This window comes from Raphanus sativus, chromosome 1 (genome assembly GCF_000801105.2).
Source record: "Raphanus sativus cultivar WK10039 chromosome 1, ASM80110v3, whole genome shotgun sequence".
Classification (NCBI taxonomy): Eukaryota; Viridiplantae; Streptophyta; class Magnoliopsida; order Brassicales; family Brassicaceae; genus Raphanus; species Raphanus sativus.
The window spans coordinates 6,867,241-6,884,476 of record NC_079511.1 but is presented as its reverse complement, the minus strand read 5'-3'; the positions used below and the strand labels follow the sequence as shown (position 1 = coordinate 6,884,476).

Sequence of the window (17,236 nt, the reverse complement as noted above, 5' to 3'; positions counted from 1 at the left end):
GCTATTTAATAGTTTCTACAAGAAACTTTCTTGTAGCTTTATCTACTTACAAGCTGATGAAATAACACCATCTGATTTAAGTAAAAGATATGATGTTGATGAAAGAAACGACCTCACAAGTACACTCGTATAGCTACAAAAAAAGACTCGTTATTTTGCAGCAACCACTCGTCGTGAAGTAACATCAATCAAACTGCTACCAAAATGGTAAAACTTGAGGAAAACATGATCCCTGTAATCTTGAGATGCTCTTGGGCACGTGGCTTACGTTACCCTTTAGGCTAAAGCCATTCTCTTCCTTGCTTCAAGGGCCTAGAGTTCAAAAAAGGCATCCAAATGAGTATCTATGTGTCTATTTCACAGTAAAACAAGTCATGACGAAGGAGATATGAGAAAAAGGTAAAACGGACCTGGTGTTCCCAGTTTGTGCAGCCAGTGACAAGAGCTAGCAGAAAAGTTTGTAGAACGGCACCAGCTTGTATTCCGACCCAAAGGCCAACACCTTTCAGATGAACCCAGAAGGCTAAAGTTGCTGCAAAGGGTATCCCACATAGATAGAAAGCTCCTAAATTGATGCAAGCCCCTATATGCTGCCATCCGCATCCCCTTGCAATACCTGGTAACCATTTTAAAATGGCAGAGAAGACTATAACAACTTTGTGATGGCTAACAGCTTTGAGACTGTACCAAAACTGGCACAACAGGAGCCGACATTTCAAATTTTCAATGTGGTGATTAAGAAGCACTAGGCAGTTGCACATAGCTGGAGAAACAGAGATAAATTAAACATTATCAGATATTTAAGTAGAGGAATAGGACCTGAGAGAACACCCTGTGAACCGTCTAGTATTATAGAGATAGAGACCAACGGAGCCATCTTTGCAACATAGTCGACGGTGTCCTTGTCACTGCTGAAAACATACCCGAAAACATTCCTGCCGACTAATAGAGACATACTCACTACCAATGATTCCATTACCGCAAGAGACATTGCCGCGTAGACCACAATATGTGCTGCTCGAGAGTTTCCGGCACCTAATTCGTTTGAGATTCTTGTGCTGCACATTCAAAAAAAAAACATCAGCTTATGAACATAATAAACCATATGAATCAAAAAATCAGCTCTAACTAACCTTGCTGCAGCGGCAATGGCAAGTGGTATTGAATAGATTGTCGCAATTGTTTGGAGACTGCAAATAGTTTGAACTATATTATGTTTGGCAGATGACAGGAAAATGAAATGTATATGCAATGGTGGGGGGAGTTACCAGACAGAGAGCACAGAAGTTTCCAGCTCTGGGTTGGGTAAGAGGCCAGAGAATAATATTATGAGTTCATATGACCACCACTCTAGACTACACACAACACATGTAAAAATAATTGTCTTACACAAAAAATGTGGTGGCATTGAGAAAAGTTGAAAGGCACAGAGAGAAGAGTGAAGTACCAAACCATAGCAGCGGAAGGAAGAGCATATCTAAAGAACTCTCCAACGCCATTGAATATCTCCATGGTAAGAGGCGCACGCGTTTGGAAGCAGGAAGAGGAGAAGTACATGACAGATCCAAGAAGAATAGCATAGAGCCAGTTCGACAAACCCATAGCCAAGGCTCCTCCGAGAAAACCAAGCCCTGACTTGTAAACCAAAAGCCAGCAGAGAGGAACGTGGAGACAGAACACAAAGGAAGAGGTGATGAGGAGGGGTCTGATCATGCTCTGGTTCTGGAAGTAGCGAGTGAGGGGCTGAAGAAAGGCGTAAGAGAAGAGGCCAGGGATGAGCCAGGCGGCGTATCTGCCGGCTTCGTGTGCGATAGAGCGGTCTTGGCCAAGGAAGACGAGAAGCTTCTCCATGTTGAACCATATGATGGAGAGAGGGAAACAGACTAGTGTGAGACAGAACATAGCTGTGTATGTCTGAACACCTAGTTTACGGTAGAGTTTAGCTCCGTAAGCTTGACCGCTCAGAGTATCTAAGGCACATGACAATCCTATCTAATAACATCACAGGCAGAACAAAAAAAGAAAAAAACAATCAAGTGTTGAGATAAGGTTCTTGATTAGTAAGTAACAAAGATAATTAAGTGCATATTTAGCATACCATGAAGCTGAAGCCAGTGACGTTGCAGAAGGAAGAAGCGAGGGAGGCGCTGGCGAGAGCGAGGTTACCGAGGTGACCAACCATAACCATGGAGATGATTTGCAAACCGAACTGAGCGATGACCACAGCAGCCATAGGAGCAGCGAAGCAGATAAGACGTTTGAGTTCTTCGGTGAATGATCCGTCTCGCAGATCTCTCCATGTCACTACCTGAACTCTGTCTGCCGGCAGTAGCAAGCTATCCTTGGCGCTGCTCTCTGCGTCCGCCATGGGGAATAGCAATTATCTACCCGGAGGGAGGGAGAGGGAGAGAGAGAGAGAGATTTATGTTTAAGAAAATGTTAAAAATGGGTTATATGTGGTGAAAGTGTCAAACAGATTTGAAGATTAACTAAAATTCTCTTTCTAAAAATTCTCTCTAACCTCTCTCATCAAAACCAGTTCGCCGTGACGATTCCGGCCGACGGGTGGGCTTCTTCAACCACCGTCGGTCCGATTTATGTTTTTAAAACTTTCGTTTTCGGTTTCTGTTTGTAAATTATCGATTTGGGTGTTTTTTACCCGTTTTGACTCCAGCGGCGTTTTTATCCGATGAAGCCGTCCGGCTTTGACTCTGGCGTTGTCGCTTCTCTTCTGATGATGACGGCCGACGATAGGTGTTGCTCTATGGAAGCTGTCTGTCTCGATTGCTATCGAGTGATGCTCTCCGATGGAAGGGGCGGTGACGATGAAGACGGATGCGTTGCAGACGCATGCCGGGAAAGCGGACCGATGAAGCGTCGTTTTCTTTTGCGGCATTTTTTCATTCGGTTTTCAAGCACCGATGCGATCCTATACCTCCAATACAGTCGTTGGAGGTGGATTTCGTCGGCAAAGATGGCGGAGATGTTAATTCTCCGATTTGGATGTGGCTCGATACAGGGGTCGGCGGCCGGAAACTTTCTTCGACGTTTGGACCCCGATCTGTTGAGAAGGAGACGCGTGTCTCGAGCGGTGGGTGGAGTGAACACGTGGGTGATCACGTAAAGCCTTCCAACGCCGCAACGCGTGGCTGAGTCACCGTTTCATTTCTCGTTTTGGACTAGGTCCAAGTTGTTTAGTTGTCCTTCATGTCGGGTCTTTTCTTGTTGTAATCGGGCCGGTTGGCTCTTATGTTTTTTAATTTGGACTGTGCTCATTCTTTTGGGCTTTGACTATTAATAATATTATAATAGACGACAACAAAAAAAAAGTGTCAAACAAGGCGGTGTTGATGATGTCGTGTGCTTGCCTGCGTGTCTCCGTTCAACTAATATTTTTCCAAAACCCAATAAACTAAACAAATAGGGGGTGATTCACAATTCATATTTTTCTATAATATTAAAATGAATACTATCACCTTTTGTGACGCTAAATCCCTCACGACAGGTTTTCACAAAGTTTTGTTTTGACTTTAAAAAGATGAACTTTTACCAACGTTTCTTTTACCTTTCCATTACTTTTTCTTTGTACTAACCTTTGTCTTTTGTAATTCACCGTGGTGTTGATCCATTATTTTGGACGAACATTGTGTCAATTATAGTTCCATGATTTTTGTGAATCTTCTTGGAAAGAATATAAACCAGCGATTGTTCCAGAAAATCAGTAAAGAAAGTTGTGTACAACTTTGGAAATGTATACCAATAATTGCTGGTAAATTTTTCTTGAAAATCTTCTCGAAAATATTATCAAACAAAAACAAAAGTTTAAGATATACTAAACGATCTCGTGTCTTTATAGTAAACAAGTGGCTGAGAAGATGTAGTAAACGATCTCGTGACCGTCCACGTGACGAAACATTGGGCCTATTGCATATTTAAGTCTTTAAAAATTAAAAATATAAAAAATCCTGCTAATTTTGACGGTCCAATAAGCCCAAAACTCCATCCACTATGTCCACTCTCTCGCGCCTCTTCTCACTCGTGCGCATTTTAGCAACCACCCCTCTCTCCCATGTTTGTCCTGCGCCGTCCCCACCTCACACGCCATCTCCGCATCTCTCGCAATTACCGTGCCGTCTCCGCCGCCGCCGCAGTTCGTCAGGACGCCAACCTCTGGACACCGGCCCCTCTCTCTCTCGTCGAATCTGCGGCGGAATCGCTTTTCCACATCTCGATCGACGTCTCTAACTCCCCGGATCTCGTAGACTCCTACACGCGGCCAGGTCAGTATCTCCAGCTCCGCGTTCCCGATGTCGAGAGGCCTTCGTTTCTGGCGATCGCTTCTTCTCCTCCCTTCGCGGCTGCGAGCGGTGCGTTCGAGTTCTTGGTCAAGAGCATCGCTGGATCGACGGCCGAGATTCTCTGCGGGTTGAAGAAAGGGGAGACCGTTGAGCTTAGTTCCGTGATAGGTAATGGTTTCGACCTCGATCAGATCGATCCTCCTGAAGAATACTCCACAGTTTTGATTTTCGCCACTGGATCTGGAATTAGGTGAGGACTAAAGTTAGGTTTAAGTGCACAACGTTTTCAAACCAGATATTTCAGTTTGGTTTCTTATTCATTGGTTAATTGTCTTACCGATATTGCGCACGTTTCTTATATGATGCTTAGTTCAATCTTTCAACGTATTCACAGGTGCCATGGACCTTTTTTTATGATGCGTTTAGGCTCTGTGTTTTATATCTTTATTCTAATACTGAGAAAGGGTTTTGGTGTTTCTGTTTGATGGTCTGTGCCTGATTGAGTCAACAATGTCTAGCGATGGTTCTAGCAATTGTCTTCTCTTGGAATGTAATCTCTCGTGTTTTTACCTATGCAGTCCCATCCGCTCACTAGTTGAGTCAGGATTTGGCGCTGATAGAAGATCTGATGTAAGACTTTATTATGGGGCTAGGAACCTGAAAAGAATGGCTTATCAGGTTTGTTTCATTCTCTCAAGTTGTTTTTTTGCAATTCAGGATGTGTCACTACGTAGAAAACATGAAAAGGATTTACCTATGCTCTTCGGTTTTACAGGAAAAGTTTAAAGAGTGGGAATCATCAGGTGTCAAAGTTGTGCCGGTATTATCCCAGCCAGGCGATGGGTGGAGAGGGGAAACCGGATATGTGCAGGTGAGATTGAGATTTATCAAACTAAATGCTTTAACTCAATGTGGATCAAACTAATATATACATTTATCTATGTGTATAGGCTGCTTTTGCAAGGGATAAACAAGTTTCAGATCCCTCGGCAACGGGAGTGGTGCTGTGTGGACAAAGACAAATGGCTGAGGTATGCACTTTTCTGTTACTTGGAATCTAAATGCTTGTGTAGAAGTATTTTTATCGCTGTTTGATGTGTATGTTTGCAGGAGATCACAGCAATGCTTGTAGCGGATGGAGTATCAAATGACAAGATGCTTAAAAACTTTTGACAGATATAGATTATTATTTGCTACCAAAGCCCTCTCTAATTCATAAACACATATAGATTTCTGTAATCCCTTAAGGTTAATGATATTGTATTGTCTGTCACCACAACATTCTTCCTAATGACTTTTTTTGTTAAGGTGGAAAAGTATAATGTACTTATTGAGTTTCTACATCCTTCCATTAATTGTCTCATTAACACCGAAAAGATTAGTCCTCAACGACGCGCATTAGTCACATAACTAAACAGCACGCCGTTTCCATATTTAAGCGCAGGCCATCTTGCCGTCTCCAACACGATCAATCCTTAGTCAATAAGGAGTTAAAGGATCAAAAGAGAAGCTTACAATCGGAAAGAGCGATTGATTGATTGATTGATTCGCCATGGCTTCATCGGCGCTCTCTAATCTGATGCTCGCAATTCACGAGAAGAAGACGACCTCAGTCGATCTCTACCGTCCTCTCCGCAACTACATAACCTTCACCTACTCCGAGCGCGAAGCTCAGCTTCTCGAAGACGATCTCGAAACCCTGAATCAACTCCGCTCCGACGTAGAGCGCGCGCCCGATCCGTCTCCCCCCGCCAGAAGAGACCTCCTCGTCTCCTACTACAAAGCCCTATGCCTCGTCGAGACTCGGTTCCCGATCTCCCCCGAGAAGCACCACGTCAACGCCGTCTCTTTCCTGTGGCACGACGCCTTCAAGCAGAAGCACAAGGCCACTCAGCAGAGCATCCACCTGGAGAAAGCCGCCGTGCTCTTCAACCTCGCCGCTACGTACAGCCAGATCGGGCTCGGCTACGATCGCACCACCGTGGATGGGCGACGTCAGGCTTCCCACGCGTTCATCGCCGCGGCGGGGGCGTTCGCGTACCTGAGGGATAACGAGTCCACTAAGGCGTCGATCGGGCAGAGCAGCACCACGGTGGATGTGTCGGTGGAGTGCGTGGGGATGTTGGAGCGGCTCATGTTGGCTCAGGCTCAGGAGTGTGTCTTTGAAAATACAATTGCTAAAGGAAGCACTCCTGGTGTTTCCGCTAAGATCTCTAGGCAGGTTAGTGTGTAAAACCGTTATATGATCTAGAATTTGATTTCAGTAGACTCTTTAGTATGCTTGTTTGCTTTTTAATTTAGGTTGGCATATACTATGAGGAAGCTTTAGCTGCGTTAACAGCTCCACCATTGAAGGATCATTTCGAGAAAGGCTGGATTTCCCATGTGCAGCTCAAAGCAGCACTCTTCTATAGCGAAGCTTGTTATAGATACGGAATGGAGTTGCACGAGAAAGAGGAAATCGCGGAAGAGATAGCTCGGCTGAGGAGCGGGAGCAGCCGTTTGGCTGAGGCGAAGAAGTCTTCGAGGGGAGCTCCTGGGCAGCTTATAGAAGCCATGAACAAACTAGAGGCGAGCATTAGCTGCAATTTGGACAGGGCTGTCAAGGAAAACGATAGGGTGTACCTGATGAGGGTTCCTTCTCCCGCTTCTTTGTCTCCGCTTCCGAGTTTTTCGATGGTTAAGCCAATGAACATGAATGAGGTATTGGATGCGAGCAAGGAGAAGATGTTTGCCATCCTTGTTCCGGACAGCAGTGCTAAAGCTCTGTCTAGATACACTGAGATGGTGGATGATGTGATTAGGACTCAGGCGGAGAGATTACAGCAAGCGAGCGAGTTAACTCGGGTGAGGCTCAAAGAGATGGACCTTCCTGATTCTATTCTTGCGGTGGATGGGCATTCGACTCTTCCTGTTGATCTTAGAGAAGATGTGGAAGCTGTTCAGATCAGTGGTGGTCCAGCTAGCTTGGAAGCTGAACTCCAGCAACTGAGAGATTTGAAGAGGGTTAATCAGGAATTGTTGGTGCACACCGAAGAGCTTTTGCAGAAGGAAGCAACTGAGGATTCTCAGTTTAGAAGCCAATTTGGGACTCGGTGGACTAGGCCTCAGTCTAGCACTCTGACAAAGAACTTGCAGGATAGGTTAAATCGTTTTGCAGCCAATTTGAAACAGGCTGGAGAAAGTGATGTGAAGATTGAGCGTTCTGTGAGAGAGAATTCCGCCCTCATGTCAATTCTTGATCGAAGGCCGGTATGTACTTCCTAGTTTTTAATATATTTTTTTGTTTGGCTTAAAGCTTGCCGGAAACTGTCTCTAAGGGATCTTCGTTTCAATTATCCTAGTACCTGAAATCTTTGGGTTCAGCCTATTTAAATTAAACACCTGGGTCAGCTACAGGACACTCAAACCTGGTATACTAATTCTTAGACGTTATGGTTTTCTGTTCTGATTATCAGATAGAATCTGCCATCCCATCTCTAGCTAAGCCAATAATGTCTCTGGACGCAACGGAGGATGCCATCGTGGGAACTCTGAAGCAGAGTCTGGTAAATCCTATTTCTTTTGGTGCTGCGATTATATACTTTGGGAGGGATTTGGACAGTGCTTTCACGAATCATTATTCTCACAATTTTGTTTCTTTTTTACAGAGGCAACTGGAAAATCTTGGTGCTCAGCGGGCAGGTCTTGAAGACATGCTCAAAGAGATGAAAAGAAAGGTGAAAACTTTTCTATTGATTGGTCATCAATGTGTTTCTTGATATTGGAATGCAAAATTCATTTGAATTTTACTGGATACTTGTTTTAGGATGACATACTGCCAAAGCTGATGACGATTACAGGTTCCTATGAAGATATGTTCAGGAAAGAGATATCAAAGTATGATCATATCTGTGAAGATATTTCTCAAAACATTGAAGTTCAAGAACAGTTGTTGAGGCAAATTCAGGTCTACCTCTTTGACCACTCTTGTAGCACCACTTTACTTTTCGTCATGGTTTTTATCCTTTTCTGATAATCAATGAAATGGTTATCAATATCTAAGAATATTTAGTGTGCTAGCTTCTCCTGGTACTCAAGTGATCACGTCTTATTGGTAGTAGAAACTGACTACTCGTAATGGTATCTTTCCCTGGTTATAGGCTCAAAATGAGGAGTTCTCAACTGTTTTTAATCTTGAAGATTATAAAGGTGAGCTCGCAGCTTCTGTCTTGCATGAACTCTATAAATGTTTTTTTTTGTCAGCCTATAAATGTTAAATAAATATGATGGATCAAACTAGTTGTCTGTGTTATAGCATTCTATATCTTGGTTAATGCGTAACCCATGATAAAAGTGGTACATTCTGTTAGAAAAACTGATACATTCTGATTTTGTAGAAAATGAGATTTTTATGCTCCTGTGTTTCGGTTCATTTACTCCCACTTATTTGTTTTATGTGCTTCCCTGTTCTTCAGCATCCAGAGAGAAGTGCTATAACCAGATTCAAGCGGCTATATCCAAGTACCGAGAGATCAAGGAAAATGTCAATGAGGGCTTGAAGTTCTATGTCACTCTCCAAGTGAGTTTCCTTTCTTTTTATAGTTGCAACCTCTGTATAAGCATGTCTTCAGTCTACACTATATCAGTTGTCTGGGAGGGTCTTGAATTCTTATTTTAACACTACATTGAGGATACTATATTACTTCCCTGCAATCTGAGACATTGTCTTTGTTGGTGTCAATAGGATGCAATCACGAATGTGAAGCAGCAATGCAGTGATTTTGTGATGACAAGGAGTATCCAGTGCCGAGAAATGATTGAGGATGTGCAACGACAGATGTCTGGTCTGAGTTTTCAGGATCGTAGAAACTCGGGTCCATACCCATCTGTACATCAGCCGACAGCTACAAGTTCGCCGCCTCCACAAGAAACTCATAATCCATCTCATTCTCACCCACAAGCACCATCATACTATAGACCGACAGCTACAAGTTCGCCGCCTACACAAGAAACTCATAATCCATCTCATCCTCACCCACAAGCACCATACTATAGACCGCCCGAGCAACTGTCAAGACCTGGCTACTCCATCCCACCCTATGGTCCACCTCCTCCGTACCATGCACCTCATGGCCAGGCGCCACAACCATACCCTCCTCAGGCTCCGCAACATCAACAGCCTTATCCATCATGGCAACAAGGCTCGTACTATGATCCACAGGGACAGCAGCCTCGGCCTCCTTATACCGCCCCGAATCCGTACCTACACCCGCCTCAACCTCAGCCTCCTCACCAAGGCGGTGGATACTACAGGCAGTGAGTTCTAACGTGGAACCAATAAACCGTTGTGTTATTGTTCTTGTTGTTGTGTTTCCTGTTGAGTACTTGATGAATATCTATCTCTTTTGTTTACATGTTTCTCGAATGAAATCGATGTATTTCTTAATAATGACTCACATTCTTTGAATATTTGAAGTATAGATGATGTGATAACAATTGTGGAACGAACATTATTATTAATCCATAAACAAGGTAAACCCTGCTTATTATTGGTTGAAATTGGAGAAGAACTTGTATCAAATATAACTAAGACGAGTGAGGAGGGTAAAGATCATTATGGATTTGTGGGTTCGAGGATAGAGGAAGAAAGAGGACTGAGCAAGTTAGAAAGAGTAGCGGTCAAACAGCTCGTCAAGGATTTGGTGGCCAAAGTGGATGCGAATGAGACGTTCCAGCACCGCTCTGAGGTACAGGACCCTCGACTCAAGGTCAGGCATGGTGTCGTGTGCCTCCACACCATCCAATGTCCCCATCTTCTCGATTTTCAGCTCTCCGTTGCTTCTGATGATGTCTTCCAGTTCCTTTGGAGTTGTGTAATAGATAGGCAGGTTGAAACTGTCTACATCCTCCTCCTTTATTCGTCCCTGCAATTAAGTGTTTTAGATTTATAGATCATTTTAGGCGTTTATTAAGAAAAACCAACCACCAAGTACCTCTCTGGCCATGTCCATGAGGCATGAGCCCACCAAATCAAACTCGGATCCCGTTGAAGCCTGAGAATCAAGAAACCCATCTGGTACACCAGGCACAATCAATGCCATCAGCCCGTCTTCTGCGAGCTCCCGTGATCTTGCGACAAGGAAAGACTTGATATCCTTCTTGTACTGACAGGAGTAGGCTTGTGCAACCTCTGCTGATGCTCCCGTGTAATGAATCCTTCCTCTGTTGTAAGCAGGAGAGGTTGCATCACTTAGCTCGGTTGGTAAGTCCGAGAGCCAACAGAGTGCACAAGAGGAGTAGGCCAAGTTAATAGATGCCTTGGGAAACAAGTCTCCATAAAAAGACCCGGGAACACCTGCTAACATTCTAACCATTAAGTATTGGAGTTACTTATGGCAATTTAAACTAAAGTAATGCACCTGCCAAGAAGTAGGGGCGTTGACTCTGCGGAGGGAGCAAAGCAAAGAGCGCATTGAAATCAGTGTGCGAGAGGTCGTTAAAGAAGACCTGAAACTCTGGGGTTTTAACATTAGCCATAGAGGAGCTGAACTTGTGTAGGAGAGCTTGAATGATGATGTCTACTGCAAGGAGGGTGTTGGGGCCTGAGGAGCATCCAAAGTCAGCGACGGTGAAAGAAGAGAATGTACGTTTGGTGAGGTCGAGACGCTTGTGGATCTCTTTCCTAAGGAGTTCTTCAGCAGCGTTAATGGCTCCCTTCTACACTCGCACACACAGATTAAACATGTTGGTATGACTTATAATCAAGAAAAGGAAGTGCAAGAGAGTGATGTAACATTTAATCTAAACCTGATAGGAGGAGTTGCGAGCATAGCTAGAAGGACCGTTTCCACCGTTCATGGCTTTGTGATGGTATTGCGTGAGGTGGGAGAATCTACATTGGAGTTGTAGAGTGAATGTGTATAAATGATAGAAGAAAGAAATGTAGTTCACATGGAAGGATTCAATCTGCATGCAGCTCCCATGTGATGATTAGTTTCAGTCTAAACGCGGCGGCTCCCATGTGCTATACGTCCCACACTCCTACAAAAAGTTCTCCTTCAGCAGCCGGCGGCTCCCATGTACTATACGTCCCACATTCCTCAAAGCAGAAGAAAGAAAACAAAAAGTTCTCCTTCAGCAGCCGCCTTCAGACAATTTCTTTAGAATAATTCCAAAGGAGTTTCAAAGTTCAGGCCTACACTTTGGTGCGCTTTAACTTATCCTAATGGCCATCGTACCTAGAGATGTCAAATGGACGGGCTATAAATGGGCGGCCCGTGTCCAAATTGATATGGTCTGAAATGGACATGCCCATTTTGACCCAGTAACTAAATTTTGTACACATGGACGAGCCCAATTATAACATGGACAATATTGGGTTTAACCACTTGGACAATGAACGGCCCAAAAATCTAAAATATTTAGGTTTAGCAAATTGGAAAAAACACAATATTTTTTTTTCAACATTTTCCTTCCTGAAGCCTGAAAGTTTGATTTCTAACTGTTTATTTGTGATTACATAATTTTCCGCTAAAACCGAAAAAACGTAATTTTCCATTAAAATCGAAAAACGTAATTTTTCGTTAAAACCGGAAAAACATAGTTGTCCGCCAAAACCGGAAAAATGTAATTTCCTGCCAAGATCGAAAAATACAAATTTCCGTCAAAACCGAAAAATACAATTTTTGCCAAAACCGAAAAACCTAATTTCCTGTCAAAATCAAAAACGCAATTTCCCGTCAATACCGAGAAACGTAATTTCTCGCCAAAACTAAAAACGTAATTTTCCGCAAAAATTGAAAAACGCAATTTTCCGCAAAAACCGAAAAATACAATTTCTACCAAAACAGAAAAACACAATTTCCCGCAAAAATCGAAAAAAATGAAAATTATATTGTTTACATTAAATGGGTGTATGTGTCCCATGGACAGCCCAACAAATCATGGTCTTATTTGGTTATGATCTCATTTGGACATGGTTCTATTTGAGCTTCGACCAAAAATGTCCAACAAAAAAGTGAAGCCCATTCGGACACACCCAAACACGCCCGGCCCGCCCAATTGACATCTCTAATCGTACCGGGCAGGTCAGTAACAGAGAGGCCAGCAAAATCTATCTTTGTTAAAACTCTAAGCATTTCTTTTCTCACAATTGAAACTCCAAACCTGATAAATTTGTTCAATGAATTGTCACAGAGAGACATGAAGACCAAGATAAAGAAAAATTCTTGTTATTAGGCATAAGATCGGTAGCAAAAAAAAAAAATGTAATAACCGCAAATAGCGATAGAAACAAAACCGAGAAGAAGAGCCATTTGGCATAGTCAGGTTTGCAGTTATGACAACATCCACTGCGTTTTATACATCCTCTTACAAATAACATGAACCAGACTCAAGAAGATAGTGTCCAAAATCGCCTTGTTTTCATTTCAGTTTTGCAAAAAGCTTGGGTGCAACCTGAAGATTCCAAAATCAAGTTTTCATCTCAGTATCATAACGTAGAAGAAGGAGATGATGCGAAGCAGGAAAGGGAAAATCAGAGCTACTTACACATTTGTCAATGCACTGCCAGTAGTCGAAGTACTGCCCGGTGCAATGCTTGTGGCCAGAGTCATCACCTTGGATTCTCTTCACACACGCCTGAAAACACACACACACACAAGAAAAAGATTTATGTAACACATGCCACAAGTATCAAACTAGTTTATATGATTTATTGTAACAAGATCAATGTCATCGTCAGTTCACCTGATATTCAAGCAGTGGCTTCACACATTTTGGTTTGCAAGATTCCTCAAGGTACTTCTTTGGATCAACAACTTCATCCTCTGCCCTGAAATATTCAATAAAACACACACAATCACTGAATCACATCACCCTTCTATCCATATCAATAATGAAAAATCAAAAACCCTAGTAATGAAGAAGACTCTTGTCTTTTCTAGAGCCCACTCTTACAAGACGAAGCTTCGTTCATATGAATCAAAAACATAAACCAGAAAAATGGATAACGTCGACTATACTACGGAACATGATCTCAATCAGCACTAAGACTAACAACAACATTTGGAAAACAAAATGGGTAAACTAGTATTATACACAAGGTCAATTTTAAATCTACATCACCATGGAACACACTATAGAGCACAACCTAAAAACGGAGATGATGATTCCAGTCAACAAATTCAGACACCTACATAAGATCTATCTTCTCAACATGATGTGGAGATGTGGTAAATAAAAATTAAAAGGATGGCATCGAAGCTTACATGGCGAAAAGTCAAATCTGAAGCTTTGTAAAACTGCAACACATATATGAGATCCATGTCAGAAGAAAATAGAACCGACTGGTTTATTGTACGAACACATCAAAATCAAAACAGAAGTAAGACCTATTGACCGATACCTGCCCTAGAATGGAGATCGAGACCTGAAGGAGACAACGAACCCTACAGATTTGTTTTGAGACTGAGTCAGTCTTCCTTTAGATGTCTCTAGATTCATTTCACTCCGTTTTCCGACAGGTCTTTGGTCAGACTTAGGCCCAAACTATTTACAATCTTAAAAGCCCAAAGCCCATTAAATACTCGAAAAGCAGATTCTCCCAACATTCCCTATAACGAACGACATATATTCTTCCATGTCTCTAAATTCATTTCATTGGGTTTCTCGACAGGTCTCTGATGGAACTTAGGCCCAAATATATTTACAAATTACAATTTCCAAAGCCCAAAGCCTAAAGCCCATTAAATACTCGAAAAGCAGATTCTCCCAAGATTCCATATAACGACGACATATTCTTTTTACATAAGACTTGTTCTGACAACATCTTTTTGGCTTTTAAGGAAGTCGTAATAGAATATGATGTTGGAAAAGTGATAAAGAAGATGGTCAAAATTGTCGTCTAGATGCCAACTTAACATTTTTGCAAACCAAAGAAAGATCAAACACATGTGACATGTTGGCGGCGGCACGTCATACAAATCGTAATATTATTACTATTATCCATCCACCAATATCAAATTTGATTCTGTCTTTTTTAGTTTTCGTACAAGAAAAATAAAATAACTAATAAGTTGACTGCGATAATACAGAATAATAATGGGGCAGATAAGACTCGATTGCATTGATCTCATTACAGCCTAGCCTAGCGGCCTAGCCTGCTACTGTTGGTATCTAGATATGTAAATGTAACAAAGAATGTCGTTTGTGTCATTATGATATAGGTGTCTGTACATCTATGTCGTTGTACCAATATCACATACCAAATCAAAAGAAGACAACAGCTTTGAAATAGTAGTGAATGATGAGGTTTAGTGGCAGCAATATCTTCAATGATAATAGCATTAATGTCAGTAAAATCAATGTAAAGATTGACAGCAAAAGAAAAAAAGCAGAAGTAATAATAACCCGCTCGTTGGCGCTGACTTGATTTAATGTCATCAAAACGTGCGTTAAAAGTTAAAAAAAGAAGAAGTGTAAACTGTAACCAAATCAACACTGATGATATTAATGAGTTATTTTCACCCTCGGGCAGTTTACGTCTTTCTATTACAAGGAAAGGCAGTTAAAGGGGGTGAGGTAGTTTTCTGTTGAAAAGACTTAAAATACCCCTGACTAAATCCCAACCGGTTTTGTTCCTTCCTTTTCTCTAGTTAGCTTCGACAATTAGTTTAGATTTTTTCAAATTTTGAAAATCGGTGGGGCCTGGTTATTAATTAAAACTAGTAAACCGGTGGTGCGTCTCTTCAACATCCCTCTTTCTCTCCCACCACCGCCATTATTTCTCAGTCTTTAACGAAACCCAAGAACTTCAGAGGGAAAACAAGTTGGGCAATTTTAGGGTTTGGGAGATTTTTTGGCGATTTTCCGACGATCTTACACACAGTTGCTAGTCCCGGAGATTAACGATGGTGAGAACGCGTAGCAGTCGCGGCAAGGAGAGAGAGAACGGTATGTTTTTTGATTTTATGGCGATTGATTTTGTATATCCGTTACGGGTCTGAGTTTAAGTTTTAATTGCCCATCCAGATGCGGGGGATACATCACCAGAAAATGTGAAGCAATTACTTCCGGAGCGTCTGTTCGCCACCGACCGTTTTCCAAGCGAGAGGACAAACATCTACTCGACGTCGGACTTCCTTTTGAGGGTTAGAGACGCGCTCAAGGGGTCGCCGGAGATGTTAGTGCTGCTGTCGTCTTGTTTCGGAGGGCTCTTCAATATCCCCGCCCGTAATCTCTACGCTGGACGGGTTGTACACAGCATGATGACACGCCAGGTGGTCACTAAGAAGAAATATGAGATGTGGCCTGTCTTTGCCGGCAAACCGTTTCGTTTTTCTTTGATCGAGTTCGGGGAGGTCACCGGCTTGCCTTGTGGTGAGTTTGAAGATGGGTACACAATTGAGTACCAGTTACCGGAGACCGATGAGAACTACAGGTACTGGGAAGAGCTGATCGGAGATAACAGGAATGTTCTTGTGGAGGACCTCCTAGAGCGGGTGGAAACAGAGAAGGACATGCCTGGTTGGAAAAAACTCAAGCTCTGCTTGATAGTGATTGTCGATGGTGTTTTGATTGCCACTCTTCAGAAGCCGAAACCATCACTTAAGCATGTGCAGCGGCTTGAAGATGTTGATGCTTTTCTTGCTTTCCCGTGGGGGAGGGAGTCATTCCTTTGGACTCTCAGGACGTTGAAGCCAGGACCAAGGATATTGGGGAAATGCGAGGACCCCGTAGGAGATCTAGTTAAAAAGTTGAGGCAGCAGTCAGTTAGGCTTGTTGGATTCCCGCAAGCTTTGCAGTTAACTGCCTTCCGGTTGATACCTAAGTTGCAGGAACTTGTCCGTGGCGACATTACGGTGACCTTACTGGATTACCCTGGTAGTTCGTTGCCCCAACATGCCGGTCTGACCGTAGCGGATGTACAGAAAGCAGAGCATAAAACTTTGGTAAGTTTTGATTAAACTAATTTTTTGGTTTGTTTGTTTTTGCTTTTGCGTTTGCGTCCTTGCACACTAAGTGTAGTAGAGTTTTTTTTGGGTAGAGGTCTAGTGTATCATGGTTTATGCATCTGTGTTGTTTTGATAATCTGTTGTACACATGGACGTCCGATTTGTTCCCATAACGTGGACACAAGGACGCCTAAGCGTGTGTTGTTGTTACGGGCATGCTCATTGGAGGTCTTGGACATAGGAAGGTGATGTGTTTGATTTCGTGTACACCCCTGTTTGAACAAATTTCCAGTTATAGCATCTCCGCTTTGTGTAGGTCTCAGTTTTGTACTCCGATAGCGTTTTGTTTTTTTAAAGTTGCTGTACACATGGACGCTGGGTGAAGTTATGATTGGTTGTCCACATGTACAATATCACGTATTGAATGTGCAATTAGTAATGTACACTTATTGTGTTCAGAGGAAATTAAGTTTTGTGAATGTTGACTGTTGCTTTTCTGATGTTTCGCAGCTGCAGGTCCAGCCTATGTTGGAAGTGACGGGCGACCACGAGGACAGGTGGGGTGTTTGGGATGAGGATAGGTTCGACAAGAAGGTGGAATATTTGCATAGGCTTTTGGGGGAAGGACATGGGTTTTCAAAGAGTGACTGGGGCGGGGGTGATGCTAGGGGGACACTGTTTGTTTTTAAAGAGAAAGATAATAAGCGTAAGAGGAAAGCGGAGGATGCAGAGCTAAGTGACGGCGAACCAGAGAAGAAAGAGGAAAGGTTAAGCGAAGATTTCGAGCGTGAGACACGGAAGTACGCGGAGAGGCAGAAGGAGTTTATCACTGGGATGGAAGAAATGAGACAAGAGATAACGAGGCTGAAAGCGTTATCCGAAAAGCAAGGTCGGCAGTTGGATAAACTAAAGAACATAGTGAAAGGGAGAAGCTCAGCTAGGAGGGGCAACCGTTGGAAGCATACAAAATCGCCGTTAAGCATTAAGAACCCTGTTGGGGGA

General features: G+C 42.8%; 4 protein-coding genes across 4 annotated transcripts; 2 read left to right on the top strand and 2 right to left on the bottom strand.

The window, feature by feature from the left end:
• Window positions 1-57: 57 nt before the first annotated feature.
• On the bottom strand, window positions 58-2,458 carry LOC108841555 (protein DETOXIFICATION 12). The gene is made up of 7 exons (XM_018614308.2): window positions 2,099-2,458; window positions 1,448-1,992; window positions 1,269-1,355; window positions 1,134-1,190; window positions 820-1,058; window positions 411-616; window positions 58-312 (listed from the first exon to the last, which is right to left on the bottom strand). The coding sequence occupies exons 1-7, from the start codon at window positions 2,366-2,368 to the stop codon at window positions 277-279; spliced, it is 1,440 nt and encodes a 479-aa protein (XP_018469810.2). The 5' UTR covers window positions 2,369-2,458; the 3' UTR covers window positions 58-276.
• A 1,536-nt stretch (window positions 2,459-3,994) lies between these two features.
• LOC108860906 (fruit protein pKIWI502) lies at window positions 3,995-5,643 on the top strand. Its single transcript, XM_018634754.2, has 5 exons — window positions 3,995-4,548; window positions 4,877-4,976; window positions 5,074-5,169; window positions 5,249-5,329; window positions 5,409-5,643. The coding sequence occupies exons 1-5, from the start codon at window positions 4,070-4,072 to the stop codon at window positions 5,469-5,471; spliced, it is 819 nt and encodes a 272-aa protein (XP_018490256.1). The 5' UTR covers window positions 3,995-4,069; the 3' UTR covers window positions 5,472-5,643.
• A 143-nt stretch (window positions 5,644-5,786) lies between these two features.
• On the top strand, window positions 5,787-9,749 carry LOC108807230 (vacuolar-sorting protein BRO1). The gene is made up of 8 exons (XM_018579490.2): window positions 5,787-6,519; window positions 6,600-7,550; window positions 7,757-7,846; window positions 7,949-8,017; window positions 8,107-8,247; window positions 8,441-8,489; window positions 8,756-8,859; window positions 9,025-9,749. The coding sequence occupies exons 1-8, from the start codon at window positions 5,851-5,853 to the stop codon at window positions 9,598-9,600; spliced, it is 2,649 nt and encodes an 882-aa protein (XP_018434992.1). The 5' UTR covers window positions 5,787-5,850; the 3' UTR covers window positions 9,601-9,749.
• Window positions 9,750-9,904: 155 nt separating this feature from the next.
• On the bottom strand, window positions 9,905-11,473 carry LOC108807237 (loganic acid O-methyltransferase). Its single transcript, XM_018579501.2, has 4 exons — window positions 11,088-11,473; window positions 10,700-10,997; window positions 10,274-10,635; window positions 9,905-10,204 (listed from the first exon to the last, which is right to left on the bottom strand). The coding sequence occupies exons 1-4, from the start codon at window positions 11,250-11,252 to the stop codon at window positions 9,944-9,946; spliced, it is 1,086 nt and encodes a 361-aa protein (XP_018435003.1). The 5' UTR covers window positions 11,253-11,473; the 3' UTR covers window positions 9,905-9,943.
• Between the last annotated feature and the right edge of the window lie 5,763 nt (window positions 11,474-17,236).